General features: G+C 38.7%; 2 protein-coding genes and 1 long non-coding RNA gene across 5 annotated transcripts in view; 1 reads left to right on the top strand and 2 right to left on the bottom strand.

Annotated features, from left to right (window-relative positions):
- Nucleotides 1-775: 775 nt before the first annotated feature.
- Nucleotides 776-18,465, bottom strand: part of LOC117959888 — a 24,046-nt gene continuing 6,356 nt past the window's right edge. The window contains exon 3 of the long non-coding RNA XR_004660020.1: nt 776-1,451. This is a non-coding gene — a long non-coding RNA (uncharacterized LOC117959888). The remainder of the gene's footprint in view (nt 1,452-18,465) is intronic.
- On the bottom strand, nt 1,265-5,336 carry st6galnac4 (ST6 (alpha-N-acetyl-neuraminyl-2,3-beta-galactosyl-1,3)-N-acetylgalactosaminide alpha-2,6-sialyltransferase 4). Its single transcript, XM_034897264.1, has 5 exons — nt 5,032-5,336; nt 4,728-4,877; nt 3,511-3,920; nt 2,878-2,985; nt 1,265-2,787 (listed from the first exon to the last, which is right to left on the bottom strand). Exons 1-5 carry the CDS (start codon nt 5,041-5,043, stop codon nt 2,601-2,603), a joined length of 867 nt encoding a protein of 288 aa, XP_034753155.1. The 5' UTR covers nt 5,044-5,336; the 3' UTR covers nt 1,265-2,600.
- The window catches only part of miga2 (mitoguardin 2), a 17,604-nt gene continuing 5,285 nt past the window's right edge, over nt 6,147-18,465 (top strand). Inside the window, exons 1-16 of one of the 3 annotated variants that reach the window (XM_034897241.1) lie at nt 6,147-6,382; nt 7,236-7,513; nt 7,669-7,879; nt 8,008-8,123; nt 8,242-8,362; nt 8,992-9,119; nt 9,703-9,820; nt 10,085-10,191; nt 10,371-10,483; nt 10,880-10,952; nt 11,759-11,845; nt 11,981-12,079; nt 12,405-12,539; nt 12,671-12,724; nt 12,821-12,937; nt 13,717-16,655. In XM_034897241.1, the coding sequence (XP_034753132.1) occupies nt 7,418-7,513; nt 7,669-7,879; nt 8,008-8,123; nt 8,242-8,362; nt 8,992-9,119; nt 9,703-9,820; nt 10,085-10,191; nt 10,371-10,483; nt 10,880-10,952; nt 11,759-11,845; nt 11,981-12,079; nt 12,405-12,539; nt 12,671-12,724; nt 12,821-12,937; nt 13,717-13,914 (1,773 nt within the window). In that variant the 5' untranslated portion in view covers nt 6,147-6,382; nt 7,236-7,417 and the 3' untranslated portion in view covers nt 13,915-16,655. Of the gene's footprint in view, nt 6,383-7,235; nt 7,514-7,668; nt 7,880-8,007; nt 8,124-8,241; nt 8,363-8,991; nt 9,120-9,702; nt 9,821-10,057; nt 10,192-10,370; nt 10,484-10,879; nt 10,953-11,758; nt 11,846-11,980; nt 12,080-12,404; nt 12,604-12,670; nt 12,725-12,820; nt 12,938-13,716; nt 16,656-18,465 lie in introns of those variants that run through there. The other 2 variants (XM_034897240.1, XM_034897242.1) reach the window with 2 other exon arrangements.

Here is an 18,465-nt window from a genome sequence, read left to right as displayed (position 1 = left end):
GAGGGAAGTGACCAACTTTAAATCCACCGTGTGGAAACTAGTCAAAATGTTCATATGTAGCATCGGTTATACAGCATATTAGATGCATAGTATTGAGCGTCAATTAGAAAATCATCAAGGTTTTTGATCTAAGATGATTTATTTTGACCATTTAAACCCCCTCTATCTATTTATAAAACTTACATACATTTTCATTTTATTTATACTTGCTCTGTTTGTCTTTGTTCTATTTAATCAACTTTAGTTCTGCTATTAAATTTGTATGCACCCTGCTTAATAGAAAAAAACGTTTCTCTCTATCTATCTATCTATCTATCTATCTATTTAACTTATGGATTCCTTTTTCTTTATCATCCCCTGTGTTGTCCTCCCGAGTAAAAAACTGACAAACATTTGACATTTTCATCCCTTTTTCAGACTTTTTCTTAAAGTTTTCACTTACACCCCCTTACTACCACTAGTTTTACAGTACTTTTTGGAATTCATAGTCAATAACCCTGGTTTATATAGAATTATACCTAATATTTGAGTTTAAAAAAAGCAGAACCTTTATTTTTTACTATTTTGACTAATAGTTAAGATCAGAGAAACGTACAGATGAGTTCAGTCAGGAATGCAGTTTACCACACTGTCCTGCAAAGAAGTCTTATCAGTGAAAACGCAATGTGTGGGTGGAGCAAGGGTGTCTAGTCTTTTACTGAATTCAAGTGGTCTACAAAGGCCAGAGATAAAGACCAGTTGTCTAATATTCTTATACAAAGTCAAACTCACACACTCAGACTGTCAGCAGATTTATTCATGTTGACACTTATCTGCTGTAACCAGTGGTCAAGTTTACATTCAGGTTTGTACTTTGCACAACATAAGTCCATACCAAAGTAACCAAAAAGTAATTAAAAATACATTTTAATTGAAACAATTCCTGTCAACAATGCCTAGTATGTAAATCACAGTAAATTGACAAAGTAGTTTGTTAAGCAGTGCAAATTCTATTCCAGTCTTTGGAATTTGTCACAAAATAAGCATTATGCGACTGAAAAGGCAGTGCTATGTTTTTCATAGTGAACAAGCAGCAAAATAAAAAGGGTACCAGTAGATGTCTGAAGACAAGTAACTCATTTTTTTGTTTATGTTGATGGACCAATTACATTAACAGATAAAACACTAAAGACTCCTATTCTGTCAGAGGTTCAGGTGGAACTTCCACAGATTCAGCTGTGCAGTTTCCCATCAGCGTTCCAAGAAATCTGGTCCGAGGGTTTGCCCCCTCAAACACAGATAATACACACTAACCACTGATCTGTTTGAATTCTTGCTCATTGTATTTAATACTGTTTGTTGGCCATTGATTGTATATCAGTGGCTGTCGGTGGTGCTGAAGACAGATTACTGGACAGTAGACCACACTGCAGTTACATTTCAATACTGTCTGCTCTGTGGTTGGTATATATCTGTGGTTGTCAACCTTTTTCAGTCCAGCGCCCCCATATCCTTTATCCGGTTCCTTTACCCCCCTCCCTGACATATTTTTAAATTAGCATTTTAGTAAAAATGTCACGTACCCACTGCAGTATTCCAAAGTACCCCTAGGAGTACACTTTCCCCCCATTTGAGAAACATTGGTTTAAAGTGCTAACTGGTATTGTATGGCCTTAAAACAAACTCCAACGTAAATTAGCATAAATCTTCAATATCAAACCTTACAAAAATGAAACTAAACAGTTTATGAAGAAGAAAGTAGCAGCCTGAAACAGCATGACTCGGTGTGTTCGTTTGTTTGTCTGGTGTATATTTGGGCTGAAACAATAAGTCAGTTAATTAATTGAGGTCTATCGACAGAAAGTCAATCAGCAACTGTTTTGGTTGTCGATTAATTGTTTGAGTCATTCCTTCAAATGTGATTATTTGCTTGTTTTCTTAGTCTACTATGATGGTAAATTCAATGACGATTGAGACAAACATTCAAATTAATAATTAATTAATTGAGTAAATTGCTGACTGAATGAATTGCTATTGAAATGAATCACTAGTTTCAGCCTAAAACGACACACTTCCTGTTTAAGGGAGTAAAGGTGCATGTTGTAGCGGCATGCCTGATTGCAGCATAAAATAAAACATTGTGCAGAACCAAACAGAAAGTCAAGGCATAAAGGTATAAAGAATAAAACATTGTAAGCTTTGGTTTTACTGCTTTGTGTAGTTGCTTAATATTTTTGAATCAGTGTACTGATATTTGGTTATGCGTAATGGTAAGTGTTTAGGAATACTGAAAGTGGTAGTTTACCACCTGTGACCAGTTGAAGGCTGATACATCTGGTACATCTAAAACAGTATTTTATACTTATGGCTGCAGATTATTTTAGCAACGATGAGCTTGTATCAAATGGAACTTTTTTTCTACTTAAAAAAAATGGTTGAGTTGGTAAAAAAAAGTCAAATGAAAGCTAGGGTCCAGGAGTAACAATGCCATGTCATTGATAAAGTCTCTGATTAGACATCGCTTAAATCCTCAACAAAGATGATCAAAAGCCGTTACAAGTGAATACCGCTGTAGGGTCTAGGAACATCACGAGAACTTCTGGGTTATGATGTCTTCTTCCTTAGATGCTCCAGGAGGGGTGTTTAAACTCCATCTTGTGCCGTGTTGCCCATTTGGCGTAGATGGCCTTCTCAGTGATGAAACGATGACCCCCGCGGCGTGTGTGCTCGTGGACATTGTACATCCTGCACTCATTGATTCGGTTCGTCTCGTAATAATGGTAGGGAACAACACTGTGATTGGCTCGACTGTCAGAAGAAATAAACAACCAGAGTTAAAGTTAAAGATGGAGGTGCAGTATAGATCATAAAATTGGGTTATTATGTAAAACGTCTCACCTGCAGTAGTTATAATCAATCATTCCATAAACATGGATGCTGTCACACATATCTATAGCCAGAATCATTGTGAAGAATCCAGTACTGAGAAACGCCCCCGTCTTCATTCTGAGTAAGACACCAAACATCTGTTCTTAAAAGACTTGTTTAAACCTCTTAAAACGAGACTATTAACTCCACAACGCACCATTACTGTTTATATTACTAAACAGTAGATTCATTTTAAATGACCCCAATATATAGTGGTACAACCTATTGTTTAAAAGTGTAAAGTTTGCGTATATTTTGATATATTGTTTAGGTATTTCCTGTACACGTGGGAGTACCTTATTTTGAAGTAAATTTGGACCGTGCAACAAGGTGGGCCTGCTTGGTTCTTTCAGGCAATGAGTGTAAAGATTTACAAAGAATATGTTTACGGGATTTACTCTCTAACTGGGACATGTTCTGATTTGACAAAACTAACAAAAATAATCCGCAGATTAATCCATATCCTAATTTAAAATGATCATTAGTTGGAGTCCTGTTCCAAATAGGTAAACATAAGCTCCATCTCTCCTGCATGAAAAACAAACAAGAGCATCAGCCAAGGCTTTCATTTATTGGACTGGTGATGCTAAACTTATACTGTACCTGTTTTTTCCAGTTTCATTCTGAAACACACCATCACAGTACTGAATCTTCTCTCTGGTCACAGTGTAGATTCTGACGTTTGCATACTTCTTTGCTATTTTCAGTAGAGTATTGAAGGTTTGTCCATTCCCGTCTTGCCGCATCTTCCTCTCAGGACCCCAGAACACATATATGGTTCCGGCTGATTTCTGGAAATAATAGCTCTCATTTTTTACCAACAGGGGAACGCTGGTGTGAGACACAACCCGAATACTGGTGCGGTTTCCTACGTCTTTCTCAAACCCCTGTGTGGGGGCATTGTTCATCCGGATCACACATCCGACTTTGTCTATCTCTTCTCCGAGACCAGCTCCGAGCATCTGACCTGAGCTGGAGACCAAGGCACACTGGCTGCAGTGCATGTGCAGGAACTGAGAGGAAGAGGACAGTATAAGAGAGTTGTTGTAGGTTTCATATATACAATGAATTTATTGTTTTATAGCTCAGAAGTTATGCTGCCCCAATTACATATCTAGCATAGCCTGCTACTTGTTCACTGTTGATCAAAAGCTCCAAAATATGTATTTGAAGTCTGATTTACGTAACAAAGTTGAAACCAACACTTGTCTGAGATCTTTGCTTTTATTTTAGCAGAAAATCACTAGAACCATCAATGTTACAGCCTTCCTCAGTGGTTCTAGCAACAACACAACAGTTCTATTATACACAGGTGGGGTGTGCTATGTATGTGCAGCACTGATGAAGCAAGTAGTCAGAAAGAATGATGAATCATAATGAACTATGATAAATTATTACCGTATTTTTCTTAAATTAAGATTATCTTTTGGGCCTTTTAGGACTTTATTTGAATAGGACAGCAAATAGGCGCCTGTAACTATGATAAATTATATGAAATAATTACTTCTTTAATAACAACTCATTAACTGCAGTATATCTAACAATCCCCAAGTCCAGCTTTTCAATTGAGAGCATTTACTTTTTTTGGTCTTAAGCGTAAATTGAATTCAAAATCATTTATAAATGTATTAATTAATCTAGAAACCAATTGAAAGATTCATCCATGTTTAAAGCAACCGTTATTTTTAGCCCTATTCCTAATATCATATATGGAACTAAAACATACTTTTATTATTAAGGATCTAAAATCATTTTCATGGTCACCATTAACTAATGCGCCATGACGCTGTATTATGTGTGACCTCAGCTCTGCCTCTAACCTGATCCATCCCGCCGGGGGCGATCCTCATGTAGCCTCTGAGCCCGTCGCTTTGCCTGACAGGCGTTAGAAGGTCCCGTATGATCAAATGTCCAATGCAAAACAACAGAAGAAGGCTCAGGCTGAGCAGGCAGAGCCAGCAGTGTTTCTCCTGTATTGGTCGGGGGGGAGTAAAACAGAGCAGTTTAGGGTTTGTGGGTCTTCATTTGGACATTTACAGGAAGTCCATCTAATATATGAATAACGTTACTCGCACTACATGAAATAACCATAGACAGTAAGAAGATAACCGGTTCGTAGCCTACCTGATATTTCATGTCAAGGCTCGTGGGAAAGCCCTTCTCCAAGGAGCCCGACTACACTCATATTTCTAGCCGTTTAACTTGAGGCAGAAGGCAAGAGACCAGCCACTGAAGAGTCACTAAATTCATATTTACAGATTTAAATGGCTGCTCTCAGTCAATTCTCAAATCCAGTGTCCTTTTTTCCCGTGTAGTCTAGTTTCCATTGTCTGGCGAACAGTTCCACTACTATACTATTCTTGTCAAATCTATAGCTTATGAATTAACTGTTAAAAGTGTTGAGTCATCTACTGTACTGTTATCTCCATAGGGTTATCTCAACCATTTTGTTAAAAGACAACGATTTCGAGCCCCTGCCTCAAAAATACCAAATACGCACTCGTTCTTCCATCCAGGACCAGGCTTCCGATCCGTCTTTTCATAACAAAAGTGACAAAAGTTTCTTTGTTGATCTACCACCCAACAAAGAAACACTCAGGCACGAAAAAAACAAATATACATTTTTTTATACACAGTCATGCAAAAACCTGGCTTTAAATCATAGCGTACAATAGGATTTGAAAATACAGACGATATGTCAACGCACTTATATTACAGAACAGCTAGGGCAGGCTAATGTTTGTTTTTTTATTTTGAAAAGTAGATGCCAAAACCGGAAACAGTTGTTTGATTATTGTGGTGAGTTTAACACACCTGTGGCGATTTTGCAACGTCGCCTTCAGGTACCATTCGTAAATTTACTTTTCCACAACTAAAAAAGCGAGCAGGCTGTATATATAAACCGTTATTTACGATACTTTACTAAGGCCCGGCTTGAGCATATTTGCTTGCTTGCTTATAATACTTATAATTATTATAACAAAGGCAACTCTCTGTCCCAGACAAAGAGTATTAATTCTAGAATTCGTATTCGTATTAGCATCAGTATTAGGTTTTGCAAAATACTGCCCAAATGCCATTCGATATCCCAGGAGGAAAAAGCACTAAGAAAAAAAACTGCTTTAGTTGTAAGTTTCTTCAGCATGTCGTTATATAATATAATATATGTCTTCCATGAAATTTTAATAACACTTTTACAAATATGTGCACAACGGGAAACTTTCTGACAGTTTTTACTTCTGATTTTTACCCTTTCGGGAACTATGCTCTTTGATTTACAACCTGATTAGACTGTAAAAGAACTTGCTCCTTCCCACCTTCCATCCGATTGGTTAAGAATCAAAGCACTCCTCAATCCATTGGCTGATGGTTGCTTCAATATATCTACGTTCCTAATGCATCGCCCCTGAGCAAAAAGCTGCTGCTTCACTGACTGTGACGGGAATGTCCTTCCCTGGCGCATTAGATGCTTACGGTATGTACCTATGTGAGGGATTATGTTATTAGTTGTGCCGTTAGTAAGTTGAACACAGAGCCACTGAAGCCTCTAAGGTGTTAGTTTAAATCCCCACAGCCAATGTCTGATTGACCGGATGATGCTGTGATCTGAAGTGACCTTCTTTAACTGTCTATAGAAGTGACAGATGAGACCGAGCTAGGCTAGCTAACATTAGCATGCTCGCCTCTGAGGGCTGTCAATGAGGGCTGCTAGTGCTAATTCTGGTCCGTCAATAACCAAATTTTTAAGAGCGACTGAGCTCAGACTTAATGTGTGTTTTACGTAAAATGTAAGGAGACCTGGAAGGGTCTCAGGTGCCTGCATAGGCTAACAGCCTAGCTTGCTAACCGTTCAGTCTAGCTAGCCTCTCAGTTAGCAGCCCATCCATTATCAATAATTGTCCTGTCTGACTGGAAAAATAATTGTTTATTTTGTATGTCATTCGTTGTTTTATTGTCAGTTTTGCTCTAAAGAAAGAAAAAGTCAGCCAGTCTATCTTGTTGAAGCAGCATTGGGTGGTGTTTGCCTTGTAACGTTACAGCATGTGTGGGGCGGGCTGGTCAACTGGGCGCATACCAGACATTGTAGATAGGTGAATAGGTGGCAGAATCTCAAGTTGCTTTGCTGCTTAACTGTAAATGCGAGTTTGCATAAACCCTGGAGCTTTGCAAGTTGATTCTGTGCCCGTTTATAGAGTTTTGCCCTGGAGCCAAGAGCACTGCTGCAACTGTGTTTATTGATGCCATGTGTTTATCTTTACAAGGCCTGTGCAATGTAAAGTACTCTTTTAAAGGTGGAGACTGCAAAACTCATGTCTTTTATATTATAGGGTAATACATCCACAATCAGACATTGGGCGAGTGTGCAGTACAAGCTCAAGAGTGGATAACAACAGATCGCTCCTCAGCATGCCCTGAGCTGGCTGATCTCAGACCAGAGACGAGACCTTGTTTAGGCTGAATGTGAAGGAGCTTCCGAGAGCTGTGGCCTGAAGGCATTTCAATTTCTGAGATGTCAGTCAAACGAGCAGAAGGGATGTCCATCGCCCAGGCTTTGGCCATGACTGTAGCTGAGATACCAGTGTTTCTCTATTCCACATTTGGGCAGGTAAACTACTTTGCCTATACTGTACAGATAAGTTTTCTATCTCTAGACACAAGCACTATCTACAGTCCTTCAATAAAAACAAGTAATAATGGCTAAATGTATGTTTAGTAGATCCCTTTGTGTTGACAGTTTACATTTGCCTTTCCTCCTTTCAGTCCATATTTTCTCAGCTAAAACTTACTCCGAACTTGAAGAAGGTGCTGTTTGCCACAGCACTGGGCAGTGTGGCTCTGGCTCTCACCGCTCATCAACTGAAAAGGCGGGGGAGAAAAAGGAAGCAGGTAGCACAAGGGAAGGAGGGGCAGAAGACAGTGGGAATACCTGCGGCACTGATAAGGACAGGAAGACCCTCATCATTGAAGAGAGGTGTGCCTTAATGCCTTTGAGAAAAAGTTCCAATGGAAATCATGAAATGATAATTTTTCTTCGTGGTTACTGGTGTATCATCATTAACTGAGAAATATGTACAAGAGAATGTGTTTTTCTCTCCACAGGCCCGTTTACTGGCCGACAGATGATTAGTCCCAGCACTCGGAGCAATGACACCATGAGTGGAATTTCTTCCCTGGCCCCCAGTAAACACTCAAGTTCCTCACACAGCCTGGCATCTGTTAGTTTTGCAATTTACAACAAATTATATGTAATTTTGCCTATAATTTTCTTTAATCTACATTCCCTAATGTGTTGTGGGTTGTCTGCTGTCTGTGTGTTGTGTTTTTCTGGCAAAGACGCGGGTCCCCAACTCTCCAAATCAATCTGCCAATCCATCCACCCCCTGGGAAGCGGAGCCTGTGGTAGAAGAGTCGGGGGCAATAGAGGATGCTAATGCAGATAATCTCTATATAATGGGTAGGTATTTACTGTTACCCCTGGTTTTATAAAAAAGTAGTACACAAGCTTTATGTCAGATTTAGTGACATTATTTGCTGTGATTTTGTATATTTTTTGGGGGCATTTTAGGCCTTTATTTCCATGGGACAGATGAAGACATAAAAGGGGGGAGAAAGGGAGAATGACATGCGGCAAAGGGCCCCTTATAATTTTTCCATCTTGAATGTTGTATAAAAGTTATTTTTCTGTGTTTTTTATCACGTTGCGGTAGCCATAAATAAACAACTGCATTTCCCACATTGTGTGAAGGCAGCATTCATTTCCTGCTGTTGGTATTGTAATTTAAAACAAGTGGTGATAATGTAGATCACAATCAGGTACATTTTGAACCCTTGGTCCCGAGGTCCTGCTGTTTGGTATTTGGATTACCCTGCCTGAAGTGAAATTTCAATTATCAAGGTTTTTTTCCCCTTTTAGAACCAGACTATTTTTGATAAAGTGGATATTTCGCCACAGCTGAAACCATTGAGAAATAACAACGGCCTCTGCACCTTGATGCTTCTTGTTGTGACTTTGAGCTCAAAGTTTAGATTTTCTTGCTCACAAATCAACAGTTAGGTTAAGTGTTTTTGCTCTTTTCCTGCTAGGAATGGAGCTGTTTGAGGAAGCTCTACGAAAGTGGGAACAGGCGCTGAACATTCGGCCTCACACAGACTCGACCTCCAGCAACAACAGCCTCGCTCTGCAAGGGGCAGCGTGTGGAGACTTTTCTATGGTAACCATCAAACAATATTTACCAGTACAGACTTGAGTTAAAGGTGCTCTAAGCGATAACACGCGTGTTTTAGGCTAGAACATTTGTTGTCACATACAGCAAACATTTCCTCACTATCCGCGAGCTGCCTGTCCCCTGAACACATTGTAAAAAAACGCGGCCTGTGTAGACAGCCCAGGGTCTACAAACGGCAACAAAACCAAAATGCGCCAATCTGCACCACAAAGCATACACACAGTGTCCCGCCAATAACCAAGAAAAAGAATTGGGGTTGGGGGGTTAGTGCACAGAAGGGAGGGGACGGTATGAGGAGAAGGGAGGGGCGAGCTAGTCTCGTTTTGTTTGGAAATACTTTCTAACGTCAACAAGAAGTAATCGCTTAGAGCACCTTTAATTTACAGTTTGAGTACAGTATTGTGTTATGGTGCAGTTTGGATTTCACCTATTGTATTTGTGATGTTGATGACACAGCACAAATGCACTACAATTGAAAGAAATTAAATTGAACATGGACTAAAGCTGTTTATTACATACAAAAAAGTAACTTCGGACCTGTTTTATGCTACTTCCCTCTTCATCATAGGTTGAAACCCGTAATAAAGGTTTTGCTGAGAAGTTGGAGACACTACTGCACAGGGCATACCACCTACAAGAGGACTTTGGCAGCAGTATCCCAACAGACAGTGTGCTGGCAGACTTTGGTAAGAGACATGTAGATATATCACCATAAAATCAAGGGGAACAAATTGGGATAACAGACGCACATTTGAAGAACAAGAGAGCGGCGCTGCCAAAAGAAGCACTTGGGGTTCAATATTGAGGTATTATTCATACAGTCTGGTGTGTATCGGTAGTAATACGGTTTCAGAGTTTCACAGTGGGGCACACCTTTAATGTTTCTGTTAAGTAAATCTGTGTTTTGATTCTTGCCCTGTCAGTCAGAGTTTGTGGTGTTCCTTTGGCAGAGAGTGAGGGAACTCTTATCTTACCTCATGTGGAGAGTTTCCATAGACTGCAAGATGATGATGCGACTACTGTTACCTCTGACCAATCCTTCTTCTCGGCTGCAGAGGTTAGTTCCTTTCCTCTAAAGACTGAAAGCAAACAAGATTATATAATGGCTGTCAGTGATTTCCCAGGGCCCCTTAGTATTTGAATCAAGTACAGATACTTGTACATTTCACATCTGCTGCTTTTGTATGTAAACCTATGTGGACTGTACACTTAGGTTTGTGTGTTTTGTGTGTGCAGCTGTTTGATGCCATGTCTTTAGAAGATGTCTACCAGCCACTTAAGCCAGCAGCTCTCTATGAAGAAGCCTTGTCTCTGGTCCGGGAGGGCAAAGTGTCCTATAGGTCCCTGAGGTAACTGTGAAGTGTAACATCTGCATTATCACCCGACTCTGCAATTACTCTCAGCTCTACGGAGCATTTTGTTCTGTGTTGGTTTTATGACCCAAAGTTTTTGCTACTGTTTTGTTACCATCACTGCTCTCATCAGTGTCATTTCTAGACGTGGAAGGCATCTGTGATAGTAGTGAAGCATTTAGCAGCTTAAGAGCCAGATGTTTCTCTCAGGAAGGTAGAAACCAAAACGGAGCTAAAAGGAGAGTGAACATTGGACTTACGTTTATCAAGTGGCCAGACTTCACATGGATGCTAATGTTGCTCCGTGTCTGCTGGATGTGTGAATAGATACTTGTTCGCTTACACGTTTGCAAAATAAATAAATAAACTTCACTCTTTTTTTTCTTTTACCAGAACTGACTTACTTGAATGTTTTGGTGACCAGGACTTCCTTGCCAAACTTCAATGTGTGAGACAAGCATTCCAGGTCTGTTTCAGTTCCTAAGACTTACCAATGTGACATAGATTATTCTCTTAGTTTTGATAATTGCAATTATTGTGATAGACACCTTTTTAATGTTTTAAAAACTGCAGACCTCATCAAAATACTGCTGTGTAGAACTGCTAGTGGTCAATAGCTTGGGGTAGATTGTAAAAGTAATCTTATTGGTTATAAGTGAGCAGCATGGACTAGGTTAGTCTTAGCTGTCTTTGTAGTTGCTCGCCTAATGTAGATAGTTTTCTCTTTTTTTGAATCCTCATCTGGGATCTCACAGTGCATGTAATATCACCCTGGTAGAAACCTCGAGGCACACTCAAACACACCTTTTGTTTCCAATATGCTGCCTGTGTGCCAGTGTAGTCTTAGCACCCACAGGCAGGTTGAGTCCGGTTTCTTTATTTAAGCAACATCAAGACAGATGCTAGGAGGTAAAATACAAAGACAGCAGCTGCAATTAGGAGAGATGGCTTACAGTGTTCCATACGCTTAGAGAAATGAGTGATACTTTTGTCACCACGTTTGATTTTTACCTTTGTTCTTCAGTCTCAGACAAACCTCTGCTCTTGCATAGCAATTGAATACAGTGGTTTGAATGGCATACATGGATAATTGCACAGCTGGAGTATTTTTTCAGTTTATGTGTTGCTTGTATTGTATATTTCATTTTGATCCATGAGTTACTGTAGTTTGCATTTATCAGTCCCCCCCCTGAGGAAGGTTTTTTAGAACCACATAATTAAAGAAATTACCACAGAAAATAGGCAGATGACGCTTTTTTCTTTTTTTTTCAGCTTCTGTTGCTTGATGAAACTCACCGCACATTTTTCATGGAGACCGGGAAGCAAATGATTGTAGGGTTGATGGTGAAGGCAAACAAGGTAAAAACACTACTCATTTGGATCCTCACTTATTAACTGGTCCTATTTCACAAAACAAGAAAAGCTTCTGTGGACATACCGTATTTGTACAGCTGTAACTAATACGCTCCTGTGTTATTTGTTGCTTTAATGCAGAGTCCCAACGCCTTCCTGGAGAGCTATGAAGACATGCTGCTTTACACTAAGAGAGAAGAAACGTGGCCCGTCACTAAGATGGAACTGGAGGGCCGAGGGGTGAGTAACCCTGCCATTCATCTCAAGTCACACTTTCACTTTTTCTTTGCTAACAATACAGTTATTGGTTGGTTTATCATGAGAACAGGGATACGTAGCCACAGTTCAGTTCAGGTTAAAACGGCTCAACAAATCAGTGGAAGAAAACAAATAAAAACAGGTCAGGATAAAAACAACAGGATAGATGAAACAGACTGTACATGCATATATTCATGTGTGCATTTATTGTACATGATGAATAACTATATAAAAAGTTAAAGAAAATGCAATCACTGTCGTATTTAACACAATGCATTGTGGGGTTCTCATGTCCTGATTTCTGCAGGTGGTGTGTATGAACTTTTTTGACATTGTGTTGGACTTCATCCTGATGGATGCATTTGAAGACCTGGAGAACCCTCCCTCTTCTGTTGTAGCTGTGTTGAGGAACCGTTGGCTCTCTGACAGCTTTAAAGAGACGGTAAATACACACACACACACACACACACACACTAACACATACACACACACACACACACAAATGCCTTGATTATTATGCCACCGATAGGTTAGTTACAATTGACTCTAATAACAGTTGTGTCTTTCTGTTAGGCTCTGGCAACTGCTTGCTGGTCTGTCCTAAAAGCAAAAAGGCGTCTTCTTATGGTAAGTTTGAGTTAATTTATAATTTGAGATTCTTCTTATTTTATCCTTGTTTCTTTTACATTTTGACAGCTGAGGTCCTCTTAATCCTCTCCATAGGTTCCTGATGGTTTTATCTCCCACTTCTATGCCATATCCGAACATGTCAGCCCAGTTTTAGCTTTTGGGTTTTTGGGCCCCAGACAGCACCTAAGTGAAGTTTGCACTATTTTCAAGGTAAGAGCATACAAGACTAAGAAGCTGTAATTTGAACACAATTTTAGACATTGCGGGATGTGGTGTAATTTAAGAAGGGTACTCCACCGACTTTACACATTAAGTTTTAGTTTACACGTCACGAGGAGGACTGCACACTTGTATGGGTCAAACTGAAAAAATGCTGGTTCCTACATTTCCCATAATGCAATACTGCACTAGCATATTTTGTTATGGTGTGTTCCATTTGTAATCGGAACTAGGATTTTCCGAGGTCAAAGCTGGAAACGCCCCCTGGCCTTTGGCTTTCCGAGCTCGGAACTTGGGCAACAACCGAGTACCCCGAGCTAAGAATCCAACATGGCTGCTCTGTGCATCAACAGTTGTGAAAGCTGTAGCAACAAAAGCACTGTGGTATTTGTGTCATACACAAAGCGCTGTCCATATTCTGTCTGTGGACAATGTTGTTACGCTGTTTGTATGTACAAAGACCGCGTAATGCGTTGTTATAAACTGGTATTGCTTACAATGGCTAACCTGGCTAGAGCTAATGAAAACAATAAAAATCCGACTTGAATGCATTCCACTCGGGTTTGACGTCATTTCCAGCTTCAGCTTTTAAGTTCCGAGGTAAATGGAAAGCACTATTAGACTCCATGTCTCCTGTTAAGTAGTATCAGTAGGATCAGCCATGACAAGTAAACCTAGCATTGATGTGTAAAATCGGTGGAATGCCTCTTTAAAGTTGGAATCAGATTGTTACATATGTAACACTTTCATTTCTCTCCTTTCTCCTGCAGCAACAAATCGTGCAGTACCTGAAAGATATGTTTGATCATGACAAGGTGCGCTTCACCTCTGCTCAGTGCTTGGCTGAGGACATCCTGAGCCTTTCGCACCGCCGGAGTGAGATTTTATTGGGGTATCTGGGAATCAATAACCTGGAGCTTAATGGTGCCCCGCCAAGAAACACAGAAGGCTCTTCCGGGCCAGTCTAAGACAACTAGACTCACTAAGGGCTTCACTGGGCTTGTACAGGCCAATTGCACTGGGCTGACCAGTAAGAAATGGCAGGCACTCGCAGCTCTACACTCATTCTGTAACTACATTAAGACTGGATAGAATCATGCTCCTGCGACACACTGAGAACCAGCATCCGTCACTGATTTGTGTCCATCAAACACAACTTACTGTGAGAGGATACATTTTCACCAGATTTACAGTATCTATGGTACTGAGGGAGACCAGTTGGATAACAAGATTCCATCTCTTGTTTGTTATCAGCTGCTATGTTGCGTGTCACGAATGCCTACTGTAGTCATGTAACCTCAGACATGTGAGGACTTGTCTTTGGCTTGTTTGGCGACATGGATACTTTCTAAAAACACACCTAAATGAATGGCTCCCAACACATGAAGACTGGGCCTTTTACTTTATTAATTCGATCGAGTCTCTTCAGAGAACCAGTGGTTGCATTGTGATCTTCCATTCATCTCACTTCTGGGATATCATAGTCTTCAATATTGTGTGAAAAGAAATGGTGCGAGAGTCTGTCGCCAAAATCGTTTGTATCTTTTATATTAAAGGGGGAAGGATATTTGTTAAATCCGTGATCATTTTTGACTGGCTTGGCAAGCTAAGACTTAAAGGATGTAATGGATTTGTCTCCTCATTGATTGTTATTGTATCCTCTTAAATCTGAAGAAGTATTTATTCCCATTTGCTTGAATTAAGCATGCTAAGATGTCACATATCCAAGAGACATGCAAGAAAACTTTGTGTCGAATTAGTGAAGGGTGTTAACATGTTACTCAAATAGAAGTTGAATAATCCCAAAATCTATATCTTGACCACAGATGTGTTCTTAGTCAAAGTGGACATAGTGGGCATCCAGCTGTGACGCAAATAGTTCTCTAATTCACAGTGATCACTAAGATCTGATCGGACAAAGGATGACATGAATATTACCAGTTGTAAGTGCTATAGAGGCACTAAAAGAAACTTCCAACTGACAACACAATACCAGGTGCGACAGCATCTATCTGAATACCATCACACAGACGAGTAGAGCCAGAAAGCAAGTCTAAAACAGTTTAACACATAAGTGCTCTCAGGGGGTAAACAGTAACCCAATTTTAAGATATCTGTTGCATTGTGACTGACAAACTCAATGTTTTTTCCCTTCAAATACTTATTATCGTTTGTTAATTGGTTGAGCAACATGAATTACATCCAGATGTATGGGCCTAAATTGTACAACTTAAGCTTTAATTCCCGAATAAAAAATTGTGAATGTTTTTTTAAGGAAAAAGTACCCAATCACAAGATATATAAATCAGTGTTTTCAATGTAAAATTTAGAACAATAGTACTACTTGGATATGGATGTTCTTCTTATCTTAAAGGTTACTGGATAAAATAAGTATGAAATGGATAATGAATGAGTAACAAATCTGCTGTTTTCACCCAATGGGACCATGGGTGACACAGGTGTCACTTAAGACAGACCGGTGGGTTCACAAAGTGCACACAGTCATCTAACACTTTCAGAGAGTTTGTCGAGAACACATTCTCCGTGTTCTAATGGAGTAGAAACACACGTGGATATTTTCCATCACCTCTAAGTCAAACAGTGCCATCTACTAATCTTAGTAAGGATACATATAGTTGTTTTGTTTCATGAAGACCTGTGTTGAAAAACCGCGCATTGTACAGCCAGGCTGTAACTTACATAAGTGCACTGATGATGATAACCCCTCATTTTCTCGTTGTTTTCCCAATACTGTGAATTTGTTGGAGCATAGAGACACTGAAGGGGCACTACGATGCCAAGTTATTATTATTATTATTATTATTATTATTATTATTAGATTGAGTTTTTTTCTGCTGATCCAAACAACTCCACAATTTTAAAAGCAGATGTGTTATGTAGACGGTAGTTTAACTGTTTGAAACTATCAACAACTAAATGATCTTAATGAAATTCGATTTAAAAGATTATTTATTATTAATGGTGCCAGTAGATCAGTTTGTATGCTAATGGTTGCCTGGTTGCACGAGAAAAAGGAATGCATTTCTGTCCAATCATTTTTCGGTTTCATATATCTTTCAATAGTGTTGTCATGCAAATTAGCAGTTCTTTGTGATTCCTAATCGTTTAAGAGTGTTTTGTGGTCTTTATCCAAATCCTGCTCTTGTTGCAACACGTCACTGAAAATCAAAGCTCAGAAAAGTCACATGTTGCAATACAATACCATTGTGTTCTCCAGCACTGTAGGGTGTTTTCTGTTGCCGTCTACCATTTACTTCCAAATGTAAATGGAGCTTTTACAGAAAAAAGATTTAGTTCTTTGTTCTGCAACCATGCACTTTGTGTTTTTAAGCATTTTGCACTTTATCAGAAAACCAGAAAGATACAACAACCCCTTTTAAATCATCTGTTTTAGAGTTTAACTGTACAAACATATTGAATTTCTTATTGCATCAGAACTGACATTTTATTGACAACATGTAGCGTAAATGCTGTATAGTAAAGAAACTATCTTTCCCAGAAAACTATTTTATGGAAACTGTTTATTCTGGTTACTTTCCAAAGCTTTAGTTTTTTTTAGTTTCCATCTTAGAAATTTTAACTTTTGACTGCTTGTGGTCCAATATATTCTTCCATGTTTGAGTCCTGCTATTGTAGACTATCAAGTATATTTGCAACAGTATGTATTATGCAGGTAAATGCAATTATGAAAAAAATGCTAATATTTATTCTTGTGTTCACATAATGGTCTGCTTGTTCTGTGTCCTGGGAGTAGATGATCAGAGATTAATCCCTCTGCGTGTTAACAGTTTAGATTCTCAGTTTATTCCTGCGACATTTAGATCCAGGCTCAGCCCTAGTTGCTGCTAGTTTTGAAAATCAAATTTAGAAACAAGCTAAATAAGATCAAATTCAGGCATGTGATCTCCAATTTAGCATATACGCAATAGATTTTTTTTGATGAGGATTTTCCAATGGCCAAAATGTATAAAGATTTGTTTTTCTTTTTTCTTTTGAAAGTCCCTGCTGTACATTACAAGTGTCCTATTCATGCCTTTTGTCTTTTATATTGTTAAATTACAATGCCAGCACAAACTGTAAGTTGATTTTAATTTATCCATATTAAATGTTTTTTTTTTTTTATTAAACAATATGTTTGTTATGCCTTTTCCCAACTGATGACGGCTCATTGTATTTCATGAACAAGAATCCAAATTTCCTGAAACACAAGATTGTTAGTGTGGTAGAAAGGTATACTTTTCAAAATGACAAAGATGCACTGGCTAAATTAAAGCGCAAAGTATAAATAATTTAAAAAAAGTCGATGGCTAACTTGTTGCTATACATTTTCAAAGTCAGTAATATGCAATTGTCCACAAGGTGGCCAAACACTGCAGTGTATTATACAGAATTAACTGATAGAAATATCATACTTTCCTATACTGTAAAGATCCAAAATCATGAATATGTCTAGCAATAGTAAAAGTACATATCATAAAGTCATGTAAAATCTGTCTTCAAACTAAGAGGAGAAATGTGGACACTTCTGTTTTCTGTTGCCAGTCACTACACAGCATTTTAAACATCACTGCTTTGCCACTTTTGGAATTGTTTTTGAACATTCATTGTTCCTAGACATAGCTGCAGTACTCTATATCTCAGAATTTTATCCCCTTTATCTCCTTTAAACAATTGATACATCTTTATCTTATTTTTTGGGAAATATGCATACACCAGATTTTTTCTTTTCATGCTCTCCATGTGTTTTGATTTTTAGCACTCACCTGTTTTATCATGCAGCACTTTGGGATATGCGTAAATACAAAGTGCATTGCAAATTAAATTATGATCATTATTATTATAATAATAACAGAGTCATTAGGTTTGGAGGCATTGAAACATGAAAGCTCAATATCTTTGTTGTGTGTCCTGTTTTGCCAGTCTGTGTGCACTATCATTTGTTGCTGACTACATGTGAGATGGAAAAAGCCTGTATGTTTGTCTGCTGTGTTTAGGAGTGAGTAGTGTATACTCTTTATTTCAGCTCTTTTTTAATCCAGTGATAATAGACCAACTCAAAAATAGGTCATTAAGCTCATCTAATCCTCTTCTTCTATAGGCTATTTGCTTGTTTTGATATATTGACAGTTGCATAATATTTATTTTAGAGTTTCTTTACTTGCATGAAAAGACACCAAACATAGGCAGTGTAAGGTATGATTAGTATTATTTGATTTGCAAGTTAACTCAGTTGCCAGTTTTAGTACACCAAAGTAAACCTAATGCAGTTTAATACAACCAGGCTGCAATAGTTCCTACCTTCATACGGGTTATATTGTTCAGTTTTTGTTGAAGGTGTTTTAGAGAGCTGGTTGGTTGGTTGGTTAGTCAGAACAGGCATTTTGAAGACCTCCCTTTGCACCTTATAAAAGGACATGTTCCACTATTTTTTTTCACTTTTTTTTATAGACTAAACAATTAATTTAAGTTTAGTCTTAAATTTAATCTAGATTTTTTTA

This window comes from Etheostoma cragini, chromosome 16, assembly GCF_013103735.1.
Source record: "Etheostoma cragini isolate CJK2018 chromosome 16, CSU_Ecrag_1.0, whole genome shotgun sequence".
NCBI classification, from domain to species: Eukaryota; Metazoa; Chordata; class Actinopteri; order Perciformes; family Percidae; genus Etheostoma; species Etheostoma cragini.
This window is presented reverse-complemented; position numbering and strand designations above follow the sequence as displayed.

Bases quoted from the DNA above. Each gene is read 5' to 3' on its own strand.
- st6galnac4 (XM_034897264.1), bottom strand. The intron at 2,986-3,510 runs GTACAGTATAAG...TGTCTTACTCAG, and splicing joins AATGAAACTGGAAAAAACAG to AATGAAGACGGGGGCGTTTC. The intron at 2,788-2,877 runs GTGAGACGTTTT...TTCTTCTGACAG, and splicing joins ATTGATTATAACTACTGCAG to TCGAGCCAATCACAGTGTTG.